Source organism: Patagioenas fasciata, chromosome 9 (genome assembly GCF_037038585.1).
Source record: "Patagioenas fasciata isolate bPatFas1 chromosome 9, bPatFas1.hap1, whole genome shotgun sequence".
NCBI classification, from domain to species: Eukaryota; Metazoa; Chordata; class Aves; order Columbiformes; family Columbidae; genus Patagioenas; species Patagioenas fasciata.
In genome coordinates this window covers 28,586,555-28,605,572 of record NC_092528.1, presented here as the reverse complement: position 1 = coordinate 28,605,572, position 19,018 = coordinate 28,586,555, and the positions used below count along the sequence as shown (strand labels likewise).

Below are 19,018 nucleotides of genomic sequence, written 5' to 3'. Positions count from 1 at the left end.
TTCCCCAGGAGCAAACTTTCCCTTATTTTCAAACAGTAGCAGGTCTCTATATGATTAGGAGATGCTAGTGACATTCTGTTAGCTTTGTTTTACTCAAAATATGTATTGAAACCTAAACTGGAAATTAGAGTTATAATCAACCATCACTATTTCATTGGTCATTCCATGCAAATAGCAAACATAGAAATAGAAATACACATAGAAATAAGATTTCTGATTCACCTCTGTAAGAACTAAGTTAATCCCAAAGTGGGGGGAATTGCCCTGACCCATGTCTAGCTTTCAGAATAATTAGCTGAGAAGAATAAAAAAAAAGAGGAATGTGCTGTTACTTCTAAGCCCTTTGTTGTCTTCTGACATCTGAGCTCCACACATTGGTCTCACTGGTCACAAAGAATAGGTTTAGAGAAGACCATTGCCATTCAGACAACATCCTAATTATAAGCCATGATAAATATGACTAAAGTCAATAATTGTGTCCTGTACCAGTGGACATCCACTGGACTTTAAAGTCCTACTGAACACCTTTGCACTTTAGGCTTATTGGTCCAAAAGCTACATTTGCTTCTACTTACAGTAGGAGCCTGATCCCTTGTGAACATTCCCCAGGTGTTCCAGCTCATGTTACGGCGAAACATGGTATGCTCAGTTTCTCCAAATCCGTATATATACTGGGATGCTAAGCGGGTCGAAATCTGAATGAACATGTCGCTGAACGTGAACGTGGGCAGCTGTGAATTCCAGCTAAAAGGGAAGGAAAAAACCATAATTAAGAACATGGTGTCTTCAGTGTCGTGTTTAGCTGGCGGATACTTATTTTAGACTATTCTTTTTCTCTGAAAATTTCACTCCAGTAAAGGTGGAATAAAACTTACGGTTATTGAGGAAACTTAGAGAACATGAAATGGGGATATCTAAGAATATGATACACAGTTTAGAGACAAAAAGTCCTCTGCGTCTCTCAGAGAGATATATATTATGTGCAGGTATCATACATGGTAAGTGTATCATATTTTGGCAATTTAGTGAGAAAATGTGTTTAGGAGAGTATGATCTTATTTTCCTCCCAGACTGATCCTTGGTGATACATGGAATATAGTAAATCAGACTGAACTTTTTGTGCCAATTACACTGAAACTGTATTTATAGGTCTCATTTGTTGCAAATCGGCATCTTTACAGTCAGAAACCAAACTGCAGACTGATGGTCTCTGCCAAAGAATTCCATCATTCCAGGAGGCTGGACCACAGTTTGAATGATTACTCTGGCGGGCAAAAAGAAACTCAGCTAGCAGTTAATTTATGAGTACTTTAAACCATGACATGACAATGTTATTTTGAATAAAAAATGCAACTGTTTACTAGCTCTGACTTAAGCTTAATCAAAGAAAGAAATGAAATTCCTGTCAGACTAATTATGTTACCAAAATCCATCTGCAAGTTAGTTGAGAGGCTAATTTCTTCTTTTTTTTTCCCTAACCATTCCGCAAAGCTGAACCAAATTATGAGTGCTGTGGTCACCTAAGGAAAATTTTACTAAGTATAGAAAATTGTTGTGCTTCACAGAGACTTGGGAACAACATAAGAAAAGGTCTTTGGAGTTGTCTACGTTCCACATGTCAACATGGTGTAGGGGATTTTTAGCAAGTGTCAGATTATGGAGTGACAGGGGAAAATCCTAGATAATCAAGAGAAAAGATAAAATATTACTCAGGGCATCTTCTCCATCCCCTCTGGGTCAGTGCTCCCATACAATGTAATGGTGAAGCCATCTCCACTGGAGCAGCGTCTGGTGTTTGGCAGATGGAGCCGTTCCATGGGAAGGATACAAAAGCCAGTATTGTCGTATTTAAAATGTAGTACACAAGAAAATGATTTGGCTTGAAAAGAGCTAATAAAAGCAAGTGAATTAAAAGAAAATTATTACAGCTTACATGACTGTTCCTGTGCTTTTGCGCCGAACCTGGATACCAAATGGCCTTTTCTGAACTGATACTTCATAGAGTCGTTCCGCATCTGTGCTCGTTGGGGTCGTCGGGAGGTTTAGTGACACCGGAACCTCATATCGTGGATTTTGATAGTCATAAATCTGTGAAGTAAAAATCAATTCATTTCAATGAATTAGTTGTTTTGAAATCTTACCAATAGTGATAGAAATCTGAATTAGCTCAAATGTATACAGAAAATTGTTGAAAATACTTGCTGAGATGAACATTCTCTTCCAATTCACATTAGTTATCCAGTTCTTTCACAGTATTTGGTTTGGGAAACAAAAACCAAACAAAAAAACCCCAAAACCACCACCAACGACAACGAAAACCAACCAACCAACACAAACACACAAACAAAACCACCCCACACCTTAAGGATTTATTTTAGATCAGGAATGACTTGTTGAATCATTTACTTATATGAATTTAAAGTATTAATATGTACCTATATTTAAAATAGAGTTACAGATATATAAGTATGGTAAATAACTTTCTGATTAATCTTTTAGGCTACTTTGAAAGATTCTTTTTAAAGTTTTCTATATTCTGAAAGCTGACAGAAGTTAGTTTCTGATGCCTGACCATTTTAAGGTATCCTGCTTATTTCATTATTATTAGTTGCACAGTAATAAATTGTAGCCTAAACAGTAGTGTATTCAAAATTCTAAAAGTAGAATGATTAATGTAAAAATAAACTGTACAGTCATGACAACGACCTGCATACTAATAAATTGTAGTTAGTTCCAGAGTTACTGGTTGACATTACACATATACATTGACATTTGATTCATGTAGTTTCATTCTATAACCAAGTACAGAATTATAGGATAAAAAAATTGTGAGCTAAGAACAATAACAACTTCTCCGTTAGAAGGAGAAACATATTTAGGCAAGGGTTCTAATGTCTGCATAATATAAAATTGATTATAAAAAGCCCTTATAATTTCCATAAATAAGACTATTTTTAACAACGGGACATTACACACTCATAGAAATTCTGGAATGACATTACCTTAAATTGCAGCATGTTGTTGAGATGATATTTCACCTCCAAGCGTAGTGTGCTAATTGGTGTAGTGAATTCCTCGTTAGCTCTGGTGCTGGCACTGTTTAAGGTGAGGTTGGCTGTCAGACCTGATGAGGTGTACTCTACATTTTCTATAGAATAGGCATTGTCAGAGCTGTAATAGCAGGATGGAATTTCCAAGTCTGATGTTACTGGCTGCAAACACAAATAGGCCACAGGTTAGTGGCCTACACTGGCCTGTTGTATTTTTTGTTAGTTATTAAATGCATCTGTCAAATGCAGAATTTGGATAAAAACTTGAAGTATCTAGTGAACAATAAAGAAGTAATACAGAACCCATTAATCTCTACACTAAATCAGATATAATCAAACAATCCAGTCAAGGCTGTACAATTAGTTCAGTCAGGAAATTGAATCCTCACACAGTGAAGGTGGATTTAATTTCCCTGTATCTATGATCTTCAGCTCAGTTCCACAACATGGCTTAGTCTTGGCCTGTTGAAATTACTAAAACTTCCTTCTTTTTAATCCCATTGCTCTCTGGTCTCTGGCTCACACGACAGAATGTACCCGATACTCATTAGATATTCATGCACCATCCGATGAGATCATTCCATTTGCTTTATTCACATGAGTTATCCTTAAAATATCCGCTGATAATTACATCCTATTTATCTAAGATCTCCTGACAGCAAGATCAAAATTACTTTTAGAACATCAACACTCAAACTAGATATTATGAGGTTAGATGAGCTGATGTGGGTTAATGCATTAACCTTCCACCTCTGGATACTCACCATCAATCCTGCCTAGTTGTTCAAATGAAGCTGTGCCTGCTCTGCACATCTTAATTGCTAATGAATATTTATTCATCTGTGGTTATCAAATTCAAAGAGGCTTTCAACTTGAACAAGTGTTCAAAACATAGCCAGTCCATAACAGGACCAAAGCTCACTATCACAGGAAAAGCCATTTTCAAATGTCCAAAATACAAAAAAAATATTCCTAATGGTACAACAAAATCAGAACAGTCCATTCACCACTTCAGCTATTGCTGGTTCAAGAGTAACTAACAGAGAATTTTGGTCTTCATGCCCAGGATATATGATCAAATGGTAATATTCAGATTTAGAGGAGCATGGAGGAGTGATTCAGTTGGAGGGACCTTCTAAGGTTCAGCCCTTTCAAGACACACTGCTCCATTTTTATAGCTATAGGATATTAATAAATAAAACTATATGGTAAAGTGCTGAATGTCAGGGATTATGATCTAGAAATACCTCCTGAAATCGATACAAACAATTAAATTCACTTAAGAATCAAAATTTCAGGGGAATTCAAGGATTTCTTCTTAAACTGAGATCCAGAGGAATCGTTTTGACTTAAAATGTGCTTCAGTGACCATGAAGGTGAGACAAATGGGATCAGCTTTGCAGGCTGTGGTGCCAGTGAGGAAGGAGCTGAAGATGCTGATCTCCAGACTGTTCCAGTTTTACACAGCTCTAACACTATTTCTTTGCACCTTTCAAAAAATACACATTTTCCCTCAATTTCTGGTATACTTTCGAAGAACTTACATGGTTGCCAACTACCTTGTGAGTCGAATAAAATCTGCCAATGTGGGGCAGCTGACGCCTGTGCCCCCACTTTATTTAAATCTGACAAAGTTGCCAGACTATTTCTTCCACTGGAACAACCATAAGGACAAAGCTATGATTCTGGAAATGTTTCTGTCATTAGTTTAGAGTAATAAATGTTGCTTACTTCCCAAATACAGCCAAGTTCTTCACATTTTGCTTGTGTTGGATCGGGACTGGGATAACAATCAAACCTTCCATTGAAACTTGGTTCTTGAGTCCAGCTTAATGTGTAAGATCTTCCCAGTTCAAGTTGAAGTCCTGTTATATGAGCAACCTATAAATATTAAACAATAAACAGTTATTAAATCCCACATCACATCCATCTTCAGTCAGCAGAGATGCTAGTTCTCAGGTATAATAAATTCTTCCTCTTAGAAATTAAATTTTACTACATGAACAATTGCATCACTAAACTTTTTGTTGTACTGAAGGTCTGAGAACAAAACTTCAATGCACTTTCTATGCAGCTGAGTTGAATGCAGCTGTACTTTTGTTTTGTAATAAAATACATGATGCATTCTCTTGAAACCACATTAGTACTGAGTACTGTTCTTAGCAATACATAAAACAGAGGTGATTCAATTTCAAAGATGTTTACTTCTAATTTTCCTGTTATTGTTTTACCTTTTCTATAGGATTATAGGTGATGTTATGTGTAGAACTTTCTACAATGTTGTTCTGAGATACAGTAACTGACGTTATTTCCTGGAGTGCTCCCAGTATCTTGATTTCTTCAAATTTCAAGTTGTTTGGATCAGCATAATTGCTGTTTATAGCATTTATTTGTAGAACATTCTGAAAAATAAGAGGAGATCACAATCTTATTTAAAAATTCTGCCAAAAATCCTATTGATTTAACATTTTTCTCTAATTAAATCTTCATACTGTAGCATAAGGTAAGCCTATACCTTTTTCCTAACATATTAATTATTGCCCTGGTTGTTCTCACAATATGTATTTCTAACATATAGATAATATGCTTCATAGCTATGTTTCAGCAAGTGAAGGTTCATATTCACTTTTACCAATATAAAATACCAGTTCCTATTCAATTGCACTACCTATTATTAGCTTAAGAGTCCAAAGAGCAGAAATGTGTCGTGGTTGTCGCATATGGCAGTGTACAACTTTCCTATAAACTCCATGGAAAAGTTTATGTTCATTTTAATTCAACATCTCCACAGCCAACTCATGATTTGGCTAAAAGGCTTTCAAACTCCAATAGTAACTGAGATTTCATATCTACAAATGAATATATGATTACCTATGGTTAAAAAAAAAAATAATGCATATGCTTCCACCTTCTATTCTTTTGCTTCCACTCCCATGTTTCTATCTATTCTCTATCTGTTGTTGTTGCCCTACTGTTTCACCATGGTGATGGAAAGAATACCTTTAGAATATTTTAATAGTATTATACAAAAAATATGTTTTCATATTATTTGGAATCCTTGTCATATGGTATCTCCATCAATAATGGACAGAAACACTATTTGGACTTCATTCTGCCATAAATTAACCCTGTCCGGATAGTTTGAGTTTAAAATAAAAAAAAAAAAAATGAAAAATCAAAACCTAGTCTTGAAGAAGATTTTTTGGGTTCAGAAAAGGCACAGCTTTCCCTCTCACTCTTTAGAGAAATTCACCTATATTTTTAGAGTATACAAAGATTTTCAAATTTCCAATATTTTAAGATCCAAACAACTACATTCACCTCCTTTTTGGCTGTTTTAACTGCCACTGATGCTGTACTGTTCTCTTACTCAATAGCTACTGCTGTTGAGTTGTGTGAAAGGAAACAGGAGTTCTTTATATATATTTATTGGGAAAATAAGACAAATAGCAGACTTCCATCTCAGCTAAATTACAGTAATTTGAACATGACTCTGCTTTGACTTTGTCAAATATTTTGCTTCTCAGTAAATCTTACAGGAGAATAAGGAGGGAGAAAAGAATGCTCTTTGAGGATAATACTGCTAAAAGTCAAAAATGAAAATAAGATCATTGCAACTAAAATACTTACATCAGAAACTGTAAACTCATAGTAAATGTAGTTGTTACTCTCCACAGTGCCTAAAAGATAAAGAGAGAAATTACACTTGCAGTGCAGAAGGAAACAGCACTAAAAACGGGACTGTGCCACTGCTAGAGACCCAGAGATTGCCAATTACTAACATTACTGCATTCAGAGCCTGCACGGAGCAACTCAAATATTTACTAATGTTTCTTTGAGGAACAGAAATTTCTCTTTCTTTTCCTTAGGTCAGTCTCCCAGAAGATCTAATCTTTCAAATTTTTCCAAAAATTCATTAAAATCAGCTTTTCTAAAGTGTACTAATTTTTTTATTTTACTATTAGTCCTGCTTAGCTTCTATTAAGTGTAGATGTATGGCTCAAAGTTAATACTTTAGTCTACCCTACATTAGCACTTTTCACGCAAAAATGACAAAAATAATCATAATATGTAGCACAGAATGACAAGAGAGGAAGTAACAGGCCACTGGGAAAAAGAAATAGGAAAGTTGAGTCAATCTGACTTTCTTTTTTCCCATGTATGAAAAGAAAAATATGGTCATTGCAATCAAAATGTAAACAGTTTCCCTGAAAAGACTGCAACCTGTAAGTTTTGGGCAAGAAATAACATCATCAGATGTTTTATTGTTTTGTTTCTCAACAGAAGTGAGTACAATAATAGCTTCGTTATTTTAGACCTTGACAAAGGGAACATAGAGCTGTCATATCAGCAACCACCCAAGGCCTTCAGTATTTATGGCAGCAATAATCAGCCAAATCACAGCTCTATTTCTTAAAAGCATCCCCAACTTCCACAAAACGTTAAGAAACTAGAAGCCTGGGTGTTTTTTTGAGGGATATAGCTGTTATAGTTAAAACAACAAAAGGGAGTTACACAGGTTGAATGCAGAATGTGGAGGACAAGGCAGCTTTGCAATTAGGAAAGGGGGGGATGAAGTTCTGAATTCCAAGAGCTGCTTTAATGGAAATTTAGGCAGAGCCCTGAGCCCTGCACGGGTGAAACAAATAGATTGTGACTAAGTATACAGGTAAGTTTTAGCAACAGGAGAATAAGGCTTAAGGACCTAGAAGAAGGTGGTTGGGTGTATGAGAAGGCAGAGGTGAGAACACATCAACTCAGATACCGCCTGTGGATGGACGGTGGTGGGGTTGATTCACATGAGAACATCTCTGTCATCTCCCAAACATCTAATGATGTCTCCTGAACACATGCATGCATAGCTAGACACCTTGTGTATAAAATACCTCCATAAATCACCGTTTGAAGGATCTCTACCTAATTTTCAGAAATATTAATGAAACCTGCACATAATACTGTAGCGGTGTTTATTTTTACCTTGATACTATTACTACAACTTCATTGCTTTCTGTACATTCTTACTATTGCAGATTTTCCTATTTTCTAACCTACATTTTATTCCAGTGTAGGTAAGAAAGCTCTGACACTTCTGTCGTTGACAATGTCTACGGATACAGTAGGACAAGAATTAGAGAAGATTTGGTCTACTTGAAATGCAACAGTAGTAACTGGCCTATGCCATAAACCGAGGTCCTTAGCTCTGAATGCTATGGTTCATTGCAAATAAAACAGTAAACTCTGTGAAATACAAGTCCTGAAATCATTTTAATACAACCCTGAGTATTTTGTAAAAGTTCTTCAAAAAATCATTTGAGAAGAATACTTTGAACTGCTTTCTGACTTTTTAGAAAAGTGTGTAATAAAGGACAAAGGCTGCAAAAGCATCGTAAAGGATTTAAGTACCCTAAACTCTCTTAGTTTAATGGAAACAGGATGCCTAAGTAAAAACTCAGAATTCCCACAGTTCAAGACACTTCATTTTTCAAAATGCAGAAAATATCCAATTTTTGTAAGATTTCCATTGTTTTAGAATGAACTCTGCTTTCTTTACACATCATGTGTTCCAAAAGCAGGTTTAACCTTAAATTAGACAGGAGAGGGGTTTGTTCATTCGTTTTCTTTAAACTTCTTTTTAATCAAACTGTGACCTTAATCTTACTGTAAGCAAAAAGGGTAGGTGTTGTAAATAGACAGAAAAAAACCTGCTGAGGTAAGTAGTACCAGTGTATCCCAGGCAATGAGGTTGACAGGCCTTGGTGACCATCCCAGAGGGAAAAATATTCTCCGGCAGCTTTACTAAAGGTGGGGTCGGTAACATGACAAATACAGCCCCTACACGCTTACTCCTCTGCTTACACACCAGTATGTGGTGGAAACCAGATAGAAAAAAAAAAAATGGGCTCCAATATCATAATTTCGAGTGAACAAAATTTCTTCTGTTTTCAGAAACAATTTAAATCATTCCAGACAGCTCATAACAGTGAAAGTTTTCCATCTTCTACCAATTCTTAGTATCAAACACTAATAATGTGCATTCTTGCACGCGTTGAAACTAATTTGGATATATACCAGAATACATATCAATCTTGACAGTATGGTTTAACAGTCAGCATGCTAATATACCAAAGCGTAACATACTTAGGGCTATAGTGAAACCTGAGCAAGAAAACATTTAATTAATAGTAGTTACAGTTTTCCACTTAAGAGTCATAAAAGTTATTGACATACAAGCAAGTATTAATAGTGTTACAACTTCTTGTTCTTGCTCCATGAAATCAGCACAAATAGTTAAACTTGTTGAAGTATTAATGCCTTGTTAATAATACTGTCACTATTGATAACTCCTCACCTGTAGATTCTCCATCATCCCAGAACAAGTCCCCAGAAGCCTCGTTGTTGTCATCCAGAGCAATTATAAGTCCCATTGGATTCTTGCGGCTGAGGAAAGAGACACTTTCTGTCTTATGTGTATATCAAATATCTAATCAGTCTTAACACATCCTTCATGTTTGTGTTAAGAATGTGACACTCAACAGGGTTGCAATACTTTGAGAACTGCCTTAGATTAATCCTTGGTTGCCTTTCATTTTCATATAAACAGATTAAAATACCTGGCAAGTTTACAAAACACTATGCAAATAAACCTGTAATTAATCACTGAACCTCTAATTGAAGGAGTTGTGGAAGGGAAGTACAGCTCACAGTTATTCCTATATTTCAAGGTGAAAATGATAAATGCAGTAGGCTGCTAATGATTTGAAAGTCCTCAGCCCAGTCTTGGAAAAAATACCCACAAAAGCAAGTGGTTTGGAAGCGTACCTTGCAACTGTGGTGTTTGCTGGTTCTTGAGTAGGGTAAATGTAACCTCCTCTCAAATGGAGTCCCAGTTTGTCTGCTGGCAGGTACAAGTCAGTCCATTGTTTTCTCACATTGAGTTTCGCCCCCTTATTGACAGGGATGGAAAAGAGAACGGGTACTTTGCGTTACTCACTGCTGCGAATGTTTTCTAAGCCCTGAGTTTCATCTTAATGCTTCCTTTTAGAAAAGGCTCAAGATACGTAAATATCTATGTGCCAATAAGCATAAAAAAACCTGCATAACAATAGGACCTAATGTCATAAATCCAGTCATAAATCAGCATCTCTCACTATTCAGTTTTGGTTAAGAATGTAGAAAGCAAGTCCTGTTGGGAGTCTGGTACAATCTGGGAGTCTGACATGAACAATGTCCTTTTCCACCCATCAAAAGGATCATCATAGCAGCAGGAAACTTATGGGCAGAAATCAGATTAGTAAACAATAATTGCAGACTCTTGTGTATCAGATTTATTCTATTTTATTTTTATTTCAAACATGGTCTTTGCCAAAGTTTCCACTCAATCTGTCTCCTGTGCTGTACCACACACCTCTGTGTCCTTTCTCAAAGTATTAATTCATGCAGTTACCTCCCCGCACTTTAGACCCTGTCTCACCATTTCCTACTTGTGGGCTTTATTTAGGTCTCTGTCACCAAAGCAGGGTTGACAACCTTATTTCATCAGCCATTTAGAAAATCTCCCCATAGTATCCTCTGCGTTTACTTACTGTTTCATACTCATACCATACTGCATCAGGAATATATGCCTGAATTTCATCCACACCCTGAAAGAAGAACAAAGAAAAAACTTAGATATTTGAAGGCAACCTAACCAAGTAAACAAAATCCCCCAATAAAACTAAAATTCATTGAGAAAATCAGTGATACTTCTCTTCTTTGCTCTTCTCTTTAATGGTTTTTATGACGATGTCCAGAAAGGAGGGCAGAAATCTAAGAACAATATCTGCAAAGCTACTGAGAGACAACTGGATCACTACTCTTTAATGTGTCAGCTCATCATTAACAATCTAAAGTCATAATGCTTCAAATCTAGTGGCTGAGATCACATCCAGAAATATCTTCTTTATTTTCACTTTTTTTCTGGGCTGGCATCTTTCGCACTCTTGCTTTTATTTTATGTATTTAACAAATGTTTGGTGTTTCTCCATGGCATATGTGTTACTGGCACTAACAAACATTATTTACAAGATTCTGCCAGAACAAGCCATGATTTATTTGTTTTCGTGTTGCGTCTCAGACAAGTTGAAATGCAGTAAGAAAAACTGATCCTGAATGAAATGCAAAGGCGATACGAAGTTGAGCTGAGTCAGAATAGCAAACCAGATGACTTTGGCTCCCTAGTGAACTTGAAAACAAGAGTGGGATTTCACAGCACAAAGTGCAAGGTTTTCCATTTTGGTAGTAATAAAAATATGATGTGGTATTTCTCATTGGAAGCAATAAATCTAGGCTTGTTAGGAATCTATTAGCAAGTGACGTAGACATGAAAAATTAAATATTATCTAAGGATCTAGTAAAACATGTTTGTACTGGAAATAGGGCTGTGTTAATGCTACTAAACAAGGCCCGCTGCAATCTCCTTGCCAATAGATTTTATAGGTCTGGTTGAGGCAGAAGAGTTCAGACTAGAATAGGATCAAAGCAAATTCCCTGAGATCCTCAGCGAAATGGAGGAGCCTATTTTTGTGGTTTAGCTTGTTCAGCATAAAAAAGGAGGGAGAGTGTGACTTCAGCAGGAAATACAGATATAGTAGGGGAGCTATAACCTTTAAGCTGAATAACAGAATTGTCACAAGACTGAACAACAGAGGCTCAGAATTGGAAGTTGGTTTCTAATCAGAGCAATACAGGAGTGACAAGAATACTGTGACTTGGGGCTTTTATGCTGCAGTCACCTGCCAGAGAAAAGAGCTGGAACTGGTGACTCAACTTGTTCCTGTGCACCATGAAGTGGTTAGGAGATAAGATACCGAACCCATAGATACCAAATCAGTCAGACCTACCGGGTCAAGTACAGGGGAAATAAGCAGCCCAGGACCCCACAGGAACTGCCTGTCAACACTCCATGTCAGTTCATCTGTGTAGAACCTGAGAATATGAGAAGGATATAGCAGTAATTGGTTTTGTTTAATGAAATACACCATTACCAGAAAACCCAATATTTCAGGGTACTGATTGTCTAGAATCATGAATGAAGAGATGCAGATCTAAACTGCGTTATTTTCAGAAGATAAACTCTTACTAGTTTGGTTACTATTCTCTACACATGGCTGAAATAGGTGTCTGTCTGTTCTTGACACAGCTTATTCAAGATTTTCCAGGTAAGGAAACATATATTCTAATACAGATATATACCTGACAGTGGAGAATAATTTGATTAGATAAAAATGACATCTCATAGCAACTCGTAAGAGTGACCAACAATACAAGTGTACATGCAGAAACTACCGATGCTTTCTGATTATTCTTCTGATTACTCTATAATGGTATTTCATGAATTGAGTAGTTGTACATATGTATTTCAATGCGCATTTTCGTATTTGTTTAGGTAGACCCTAACAACACTTACTGTGTCTGGTTTTTTTATTCCTCAAAAAATATTGCAAAGGCTGGTAAGTAAACTTACTCATGCAAAACTGGCCGTACAACTGTGTCTCCTTGAGTGTGAGCTTTATAAAAGAGCGTATACAGGTAGGGCAGCAAAGTGTAGCGAATGTTCAAGTAATACTTGGAGGTTTTCACCAAGGCTGAATCAGCTCCAAAGACAGCTGGATCCTGAGGCTGAAAACAAATATCAGGTATTGTTATTTTCACCATGAAAAAAACACTTGTGAAGCTGAACCTCTCAGATTTAGGATTTCATAGAGAGAGCTTAAGGTTCTGCCATTTTCAAACTGGTCAGCTACATAATCAGTGACAGTAATGATTGCTAGTGGTACTCTTAAAGGGGAGGTGGAAGTGCAACACGAAGAATTTTTAAGACAAAGCACAACTTACTATGTATCCTTCAGCATTGTGATTCCTGGCAAATGGGTAAAATGCTCCTACTTGCATCCATCGTCTGCAAAGTTCTTCTGTGGTGTCGTAAACGAAACCACAAATATCTGCTCCAATCTTGAAAGAAAACCAGAATGTGTTGGATGTACAATATGTTGTACCTTTAGTCTCTCCACAAAGTTTCTAGTTTTCAGAGATTAATAAATTCAACCTTAATTGCCAGCCAGAGTGACCAAGCTATTCAACAAATCTGTACCTTTCTTCTTTCAAATTCAAGTATGTTGTACAACAAATTAACTGATTACTAGCTAACATTGCTTATTGTTCTGTTTCTTCCAAACCTTTACCTTTCCGTTTGGTGCTAATATTGCACACATTAAGAAAAAAGCTCAAGAGTCACACAAATTTAAATTATGGAAAGGAATTTGGCTTTTTCCCTTACAAATGGATGTCTCTATTTAATTTGAAATAAGAAAAACAGCAAAGCATTTCACATCAATCACTAGTGTTTAAAAATTACTAGAATTAACAGGTATCCTGGGATTTATAAGTTTGTTGCCCACATTAATCTCAACATACACACACAGCTGCAGTAATCAAAATGTGGCCTAAACCAAAAATCAATAATTGGAAACAAAATGTTAAAACAGGATTCCTAAAGGGGATTAATTTGGAGCTGAAAATGTAAAATGGTTCTCTAGATAGCATTTGATTAGATAATCTTTTATCACAGAGGTAGAGTTATTGTTTATCCATATGTTTTGAAATAATGTCACAAACTAATGTCATACATATGGAATTCCAAAGAGGTTGAAGTCCAGCATTCCAGGTATTGCCCATTTTATGTGATCCCATGTTGCTGCATTATCTCCCAGCCAGTGTCCTGCGTGCTTTCCTGATCCAGCAAAAGTAGACCTTGAAATAAGGTAGCTTCGTTTTCCAGGGAACACTTCTTCGATGACTCTTAAAAGCAAATGAGACTGGGATTAGGCAAAGGAAAAAAGACAACTTGGTTTTACCTAGTTTTATATAAAGCAGATTTACACTGACTGATTTACAGCAATTATTCGTCCTGGCAATGTGGTCTCCTTTACAGGTGTCTTTTAACAAAATTCAAAACATTAATTTTAAATAATCTTTCTATACAGCTTTGACAAGCAACGCATGGCTTTTACTACCAGCTTTGGTTAGTAGATGTTGCCTTAGCCACACTGGTTTAAATATGATGGAATATTTTCCAGGAACTGGGTTCCTTTAGAAGTGAAATCTCTTGCTGTTTTTGAAAGTGCAGACCATGTACTGTTCCTTACTTCTTTGTTGCTATGGTCATGGAATATCCATAGAGACTGTGGACATCATAATGTTTCCCCCACTTCTGCACTGCATCCATGCAAAGCGTCTTGGAAAACAGAAGCCTATCAAGAATACCTTCAAAAAAGGAATACAAACACCACTTTTATAGTACATTTTAATTGTTAATATTTCCAGTCTTTTCTTTAATGTACATTTATGGCATTCAGGCCTTTTTATTTTTCTTTAATGTTTGCACTAAGGCCAGTATTACTACTATGAAACCAAAATGCTACTCTTGGCTGCTGGTTTGATTCGTCTTTGCGGTGACCTTTTCCACTCTTGAGCTTTGCACCCATGCAAGGAATAACTGAGAACTATGCTCTAAAATTCTGTATCATCTGACAACACGTTGTCAACCTATTACTTAATACAAACTATGAACCCCATTGAATTTCTGCATACATCTCAAAAAATACTTATAGTGACGAAAGATCATTTTATTACCAGAAATAATTAAGGCAACGACAATATCCAGTAATTCAAAAAAGGCAAAAAGTCCGTTATATAAACCATGCTTTTGATGGGGGTCAAAGTATACTGGTATTTTCTGTCAATAGTAATGTACAAACCCCACCTATAAGAGCTACACTAAAATCACTTTGCATCCTTGTAGCCAATTGCACAATAATTCATGGTATTTTGTTTTCTGATTAAAGTAGATGGACTTACTGGGAGTGAAAGGGGGATAGTTTAAATCATTCGTTGCACAACCGTCATTTGAGCCTTGAACGAAGTTGGATACTTCATTCATATCCTGAAAAGATAAGATGTAGAATGCAACAAGTTTCCTCAAGTACATTTTCTTTCCTAACAAAGTCTTACATTCTGTTCTCTTATCCTTTAAGGAATAATGACTTACAACTAATACCATACAATTTAGTCTAAACACATGAAGTGATTAGATATTCTTAAACATCTACTTTATAATACTTTCCAAGCGAGTATACTTTGAAACTTTACTGTCTCCTTCCATTAATATTTTATTTGGCAGCACTGTAAGCACATTTCTATGTGCATCCCTGTGCAGAAAAAGCACCCATGGAAGAAGAGACCAAATTAATTGTGGAGACTCTGTAGTTTAGTGACCAATTTGCTTCACTCAAGTTATTTGATCTCTATGCAGTCTCACAGGTCATAGCTTGACTTGATGGAATCACCTTCAGCAAAAATAAGTGAGAAAAACTCATTGCATCACATAGCGGTTCACAGGCCCTATTTTGCCATACAGGTTACTTTAAAATTCCTACAGCTTTATAAAATGTATGGCAAAATATTCAGTAGATTCTTGTTTTCTTTCAAAATATTTATTTTAAAGCAGGAAAAACACAAAAAGAATAAAGGGAAGAAAGTGCTGAGACAGGAATTGAGAAGTTTAAGTATGGATTTTCTTCAGGCACACACTTTTAGAAGCTTAATTATAGGATAGTCCTTTAAAAAAAAACTAATCTGGTCAGTCAAAACGGTTCTTAATCTCATCTGATTTCTACGAACTGTATCCAAAATCCACAGCGTCAGAGTCTATTTTAGTCCTTTTGTGGGAGAACCTGCCTAGGGAGCCTGATTTTTCCAAATCCTTATCTGGAATGGCAAATGCAGATTCACTAACCAGAAATTCCATGAGCTACTTGGAGCATAGATACATAGGTCATATGTATCATATATAATAAGTTATATTGTATTAGGGTATAATATTGCAATGTAATATGACATATGTTAAGGGCCTCTTTAGGACATCACTGAGCAGGTATGTAGATCTCCAAATTTACCATTCTGAGTACAGGAGTGTGCTAGCATTTGTCTTTAGGAATGACGCATGGGTTGAAGAATTTTAAAGTGTCACTAAACATCCAAAACCCAGCACACCGATCATTTAAATGCCACAATTAATGATCGAAATGAAAATTTAAAATTCAAATTTGAATTGCAAATTCAACACCAGAAGACATACACATCCTGCACTGATTTCAAATTTGTAGTAGTAAATATCTCTTTCAGATTTGTAATAGTAAACATGTCTTTCAAATTCAACGCAAATAAAATTTGATAAACTTCTATCCTTGCCTGTTTTTAAAAATAAAAATGAAAATGGAAGTTCTGAATTACTTACAATCCAGATCCCATCATACGGCACTTGGTTATAAAACAGTCTGAATTCTTCCACCCACCAGCTGGTGCAGTCCGGGTTGGTGAAGTCTGGGAACACAGTTTCCCCTGGCCACACCTGCAATATTAAAATGGAAATAATTTATTACACTTTCAATAATATTAAAAAGAGTCCATAGAATCATAGAACAGCCCAGGTTGGAAGGGACCTTGAAAAATCATCTGGTCCCACATTTCACGGGAAAGGAAACCCAGACGAGATCATCCAGGATCCTGTTTAATCACCTCTTGAAAAGCTCCAGTGATGGGGACTCTACCATGTCCCAGGAGAGGTTGTTCCAGTGATCTGATTGTTCTCACTGTAAAAAATTCCCAGTACAACTTGTACCCCTTGCCCCTCATATTCTTCATGTGGCTCATTGTGAAGATAAAGCCTCTGTCCTCTTTGTAGCTGCCCTTTAAGTACAGCAATGATGTGATGAAATCCCCCCTGAGCCTTATCTAGGGAGAAAATAGCTACCTCCTTCGGTCTGTCCTAATAGAGCAGGAAAAATGCATAAAAGAAATATTTCTCAATAGAAGTTAAAATTATAAATTAAAAGGATAATGGGGGAGCTGAGTTTTCAGTTACTACTGCAAATAGATAGAGGCTGGATGATGAAATGTCCCTTGGCCCTTCAAACTGCTTTAGTTTCCCTTTTTGTTTAGTGTATAAAATTACCAAGAAAACACCAAAAATAAGGAAGGTTGAGAAGTATCATATCCTAAGTGAGACCTTATAAACTCAGTTCTCACCGGCACGTAATTTTACTGAAAGAAGCAATTTAGAAAATGAGAGCTTAAAAGGAGCACCCTGACCTAAATTAAGCCATAGCAATGACAACAGACCAAGTTCAAATTCATTCCAAAAAAATTATTACCTCCCCGATTAATGCTGTTACTCCATCTGATTCATTAACCCAGACTTTTCTGTTCTCTCCCCTGACGTAGCTTCCATATGGGCTACCATCAGCTAGATTCTGTGTGCTAATAGCAGGATCCTAAAAGATAAACGTTGAAAATGAAAAATAAGAAGAAACCAGGATACACTATATCAGTTATTACAGACTACTAGAACATTAGGCAATAAATGTAATAATTACATAGAATAAGCAAAGAATAATAATAAATAGTTGCGATGGTAGTATTTACAAGGAAAAAGAAATAGTAAAATGCTTACCAATATGATAATATATTTTTGTCCATATTCGTGCATATAAGCTGCAAATTGAGGGAGATCTTGAAAATTCACTTTGTCATAAGTAAAATCTTTCCTGTCTTCCATATAGTCAATGTCTGTGACCTGAGCATCCTGAAAGTGAATGGAGTGCAGCTTTAACATGAGAAGTGACATGTAAAGATTTTGTATACTAGTCCAACACAATTTCTTCTGACAGTTGCCGCTTGTCCTATAGTGAATTTACTGCAGCCTGGCAGAAAGTTTGCTGTCAGGACCATTTGCAAACAATGTGCATCTCATCTCATGCTTACAGCCCTAATTAATGGTACTGACAGATCTTTTGTGCCTAAAAAGACCAGCATCTAACATTGACAGAATTTAAATGAATATGTATATTGGTATCCTTTCTCGTAGCCCCTGGATGTGTTCCTATTTCATTGAAGTTGCCTGGCTTCAAGAGATATCCCCTTAAATCCAAATATTTCTTCCTCAACGCTTAGCTTAATATTAGGGTATTTTTATTATATTTAAGCCATCGGGCTAATGTAATCTGAGATCTAATTTTAAAAGTTAATTATGCTTTACCTTTGGCTGTTAATTAAGAATAATACATGGTTCTGTAACTGTCCACAAGACAGTTAAAAAAAAAATTCCATGGATTAGATAAAATGAGGTAACTGTATATAGTTGGAAAGTAGACCTTAAAAATATCACAATAAAGTGCTCAATTATAATGTATTATAATTAAACCCCAATATGTCCCACATTCTGACAATAGATCTACCATAAAAATGCATAAAAACCTTTGCCACCAGAAACCTATCTATTAGAACTTTACTGATCTAAACTGATGTGAAATGAACCAGTTGTGGAACAATCTGGTCAGGATGTCTGGGTCAGTGTTCCTGCAGAGCTCTGCCTTCACGGCATTTCTGCCCTCCTCCAAGCCCATACTTACATACGGGAGCCCAATCGCCCTGTTCCTCTCCACGGTTCTCTTCACCTCATCCAGAGACCCATAATTCCAGCGGCTGAGCTGGAAGCCCAGGCTCCAGTAGGAAGGCAATGCCGGCAATCCCACGAACTGCAAGTCGAGAGCAAAAATCCCACGTGCCGTCAGGGGACACTGTGTGTGTCCCCTTGGTGCCCATTTCCCTAGATCCACACTCCTCAAGTCTATCTGAATAATATACATTAAGCTTGACTGTGTGAAATGAGCAGCCTGCTCCCAAATGCAGTATTTTTTCTGTGTTTTTTTAATAATTTAAAAGATTTATATATTTTAAGAACTACAAATATTTTGGAACAAAGGTCATTCTTTAAAGTGTCACTGAAACATCAGCAAACCTCAACAAGTACAAAATATGCCAGTGATACAACCATAAAATCATGGTTTACCTGCAAGCACATTATCTACTCT

At 36.4% G+C, this 19,018-nt stretch overlaps 1 protein-coding gene across 2 annotated transcripts in view; it reads right to left on the bottom strand.

The window, feature by feature from the left end:
• Positions 1 to 19,018, bottom strand: part of SI (sucrase-isomaltase) — a 53,128-nt gene that overhangs the window by 17,489 nt on the left and 16,621 nt on the right. For both annotated transcript variants that reach the window (XM_071812737.1, XM_065844450.2), the window contains exons 10-28: positions 18,557 to 18,682; positions 17,599 to 17,730; positions 17,300 to 17,419; positions 16,384 to 16,497; positions 14,946 to 15,030; positions 14,234 to 14,351; positions 13,715 to 13,886; positions 12,924 to 13,040; positions 12,553 to 12,707; positions 11,930 to 12,014; positions 10,634 to 10,690; positions 9,870 to 9,994; positions 9,400 to 9,488; positions 6,681 to 6,730; positions 5,282 to 5,452; positions 4,782 to 4,931; positions 3,003 to 3,212; positions 1,934 to 2,088; positions 576 to 744 (exon numbers count right to left, since the gene is read on the bottom strand). In XM_071812737.1, the coding sequence (XP_071668838.1) occupies positions 576 to 744; positions 1,934 to 2,088; positions 3,003 to 3,212; positions 4,782 to 4,931; positions 5,282 to 5,452; positions 6,681 to 6,730; positions 9,400 to 9,488; positions 9,870 to 9,994; positions 10,634 to 10,690; positions 11,930 to 12,014; positions 12,553 to 12,707; positions 12,924 to 13,040; positions 13,715 to 13,886; positions 14,234 to 14,351; positions 14,946 to 15,030; positions 16,384 to 16,497; positions 17,300 to 17,419; positions 17,599 to 17,730; positions 18,557 to 18,682 (2,400 nt within the window). The remainder of the gene's footprint in view (positions 1 to 575; positions 745 to 1,933; positions 2,089 to 3,002; positions 3,213 to 4,781; positions 4,932 to 5,281; positions 5,453 to 6,680; positions 6,731 to 9,399; positions 9,489 to 9,869; positions 9,995 to 10,633; positions 10,691 to 11,929; positions 12,015 to 12,552; positions 12,708 to 12,923; positions 13,041 to 13,714; positions 13,887 to 14,233; positions 14,352 to 14,945; positions 15,031 to 16,383; positions 16,498 to 17,299; positions 17,420 to 17,598; positions 17,731 to 18,556; positions 18,683 to 19,018) is intronic.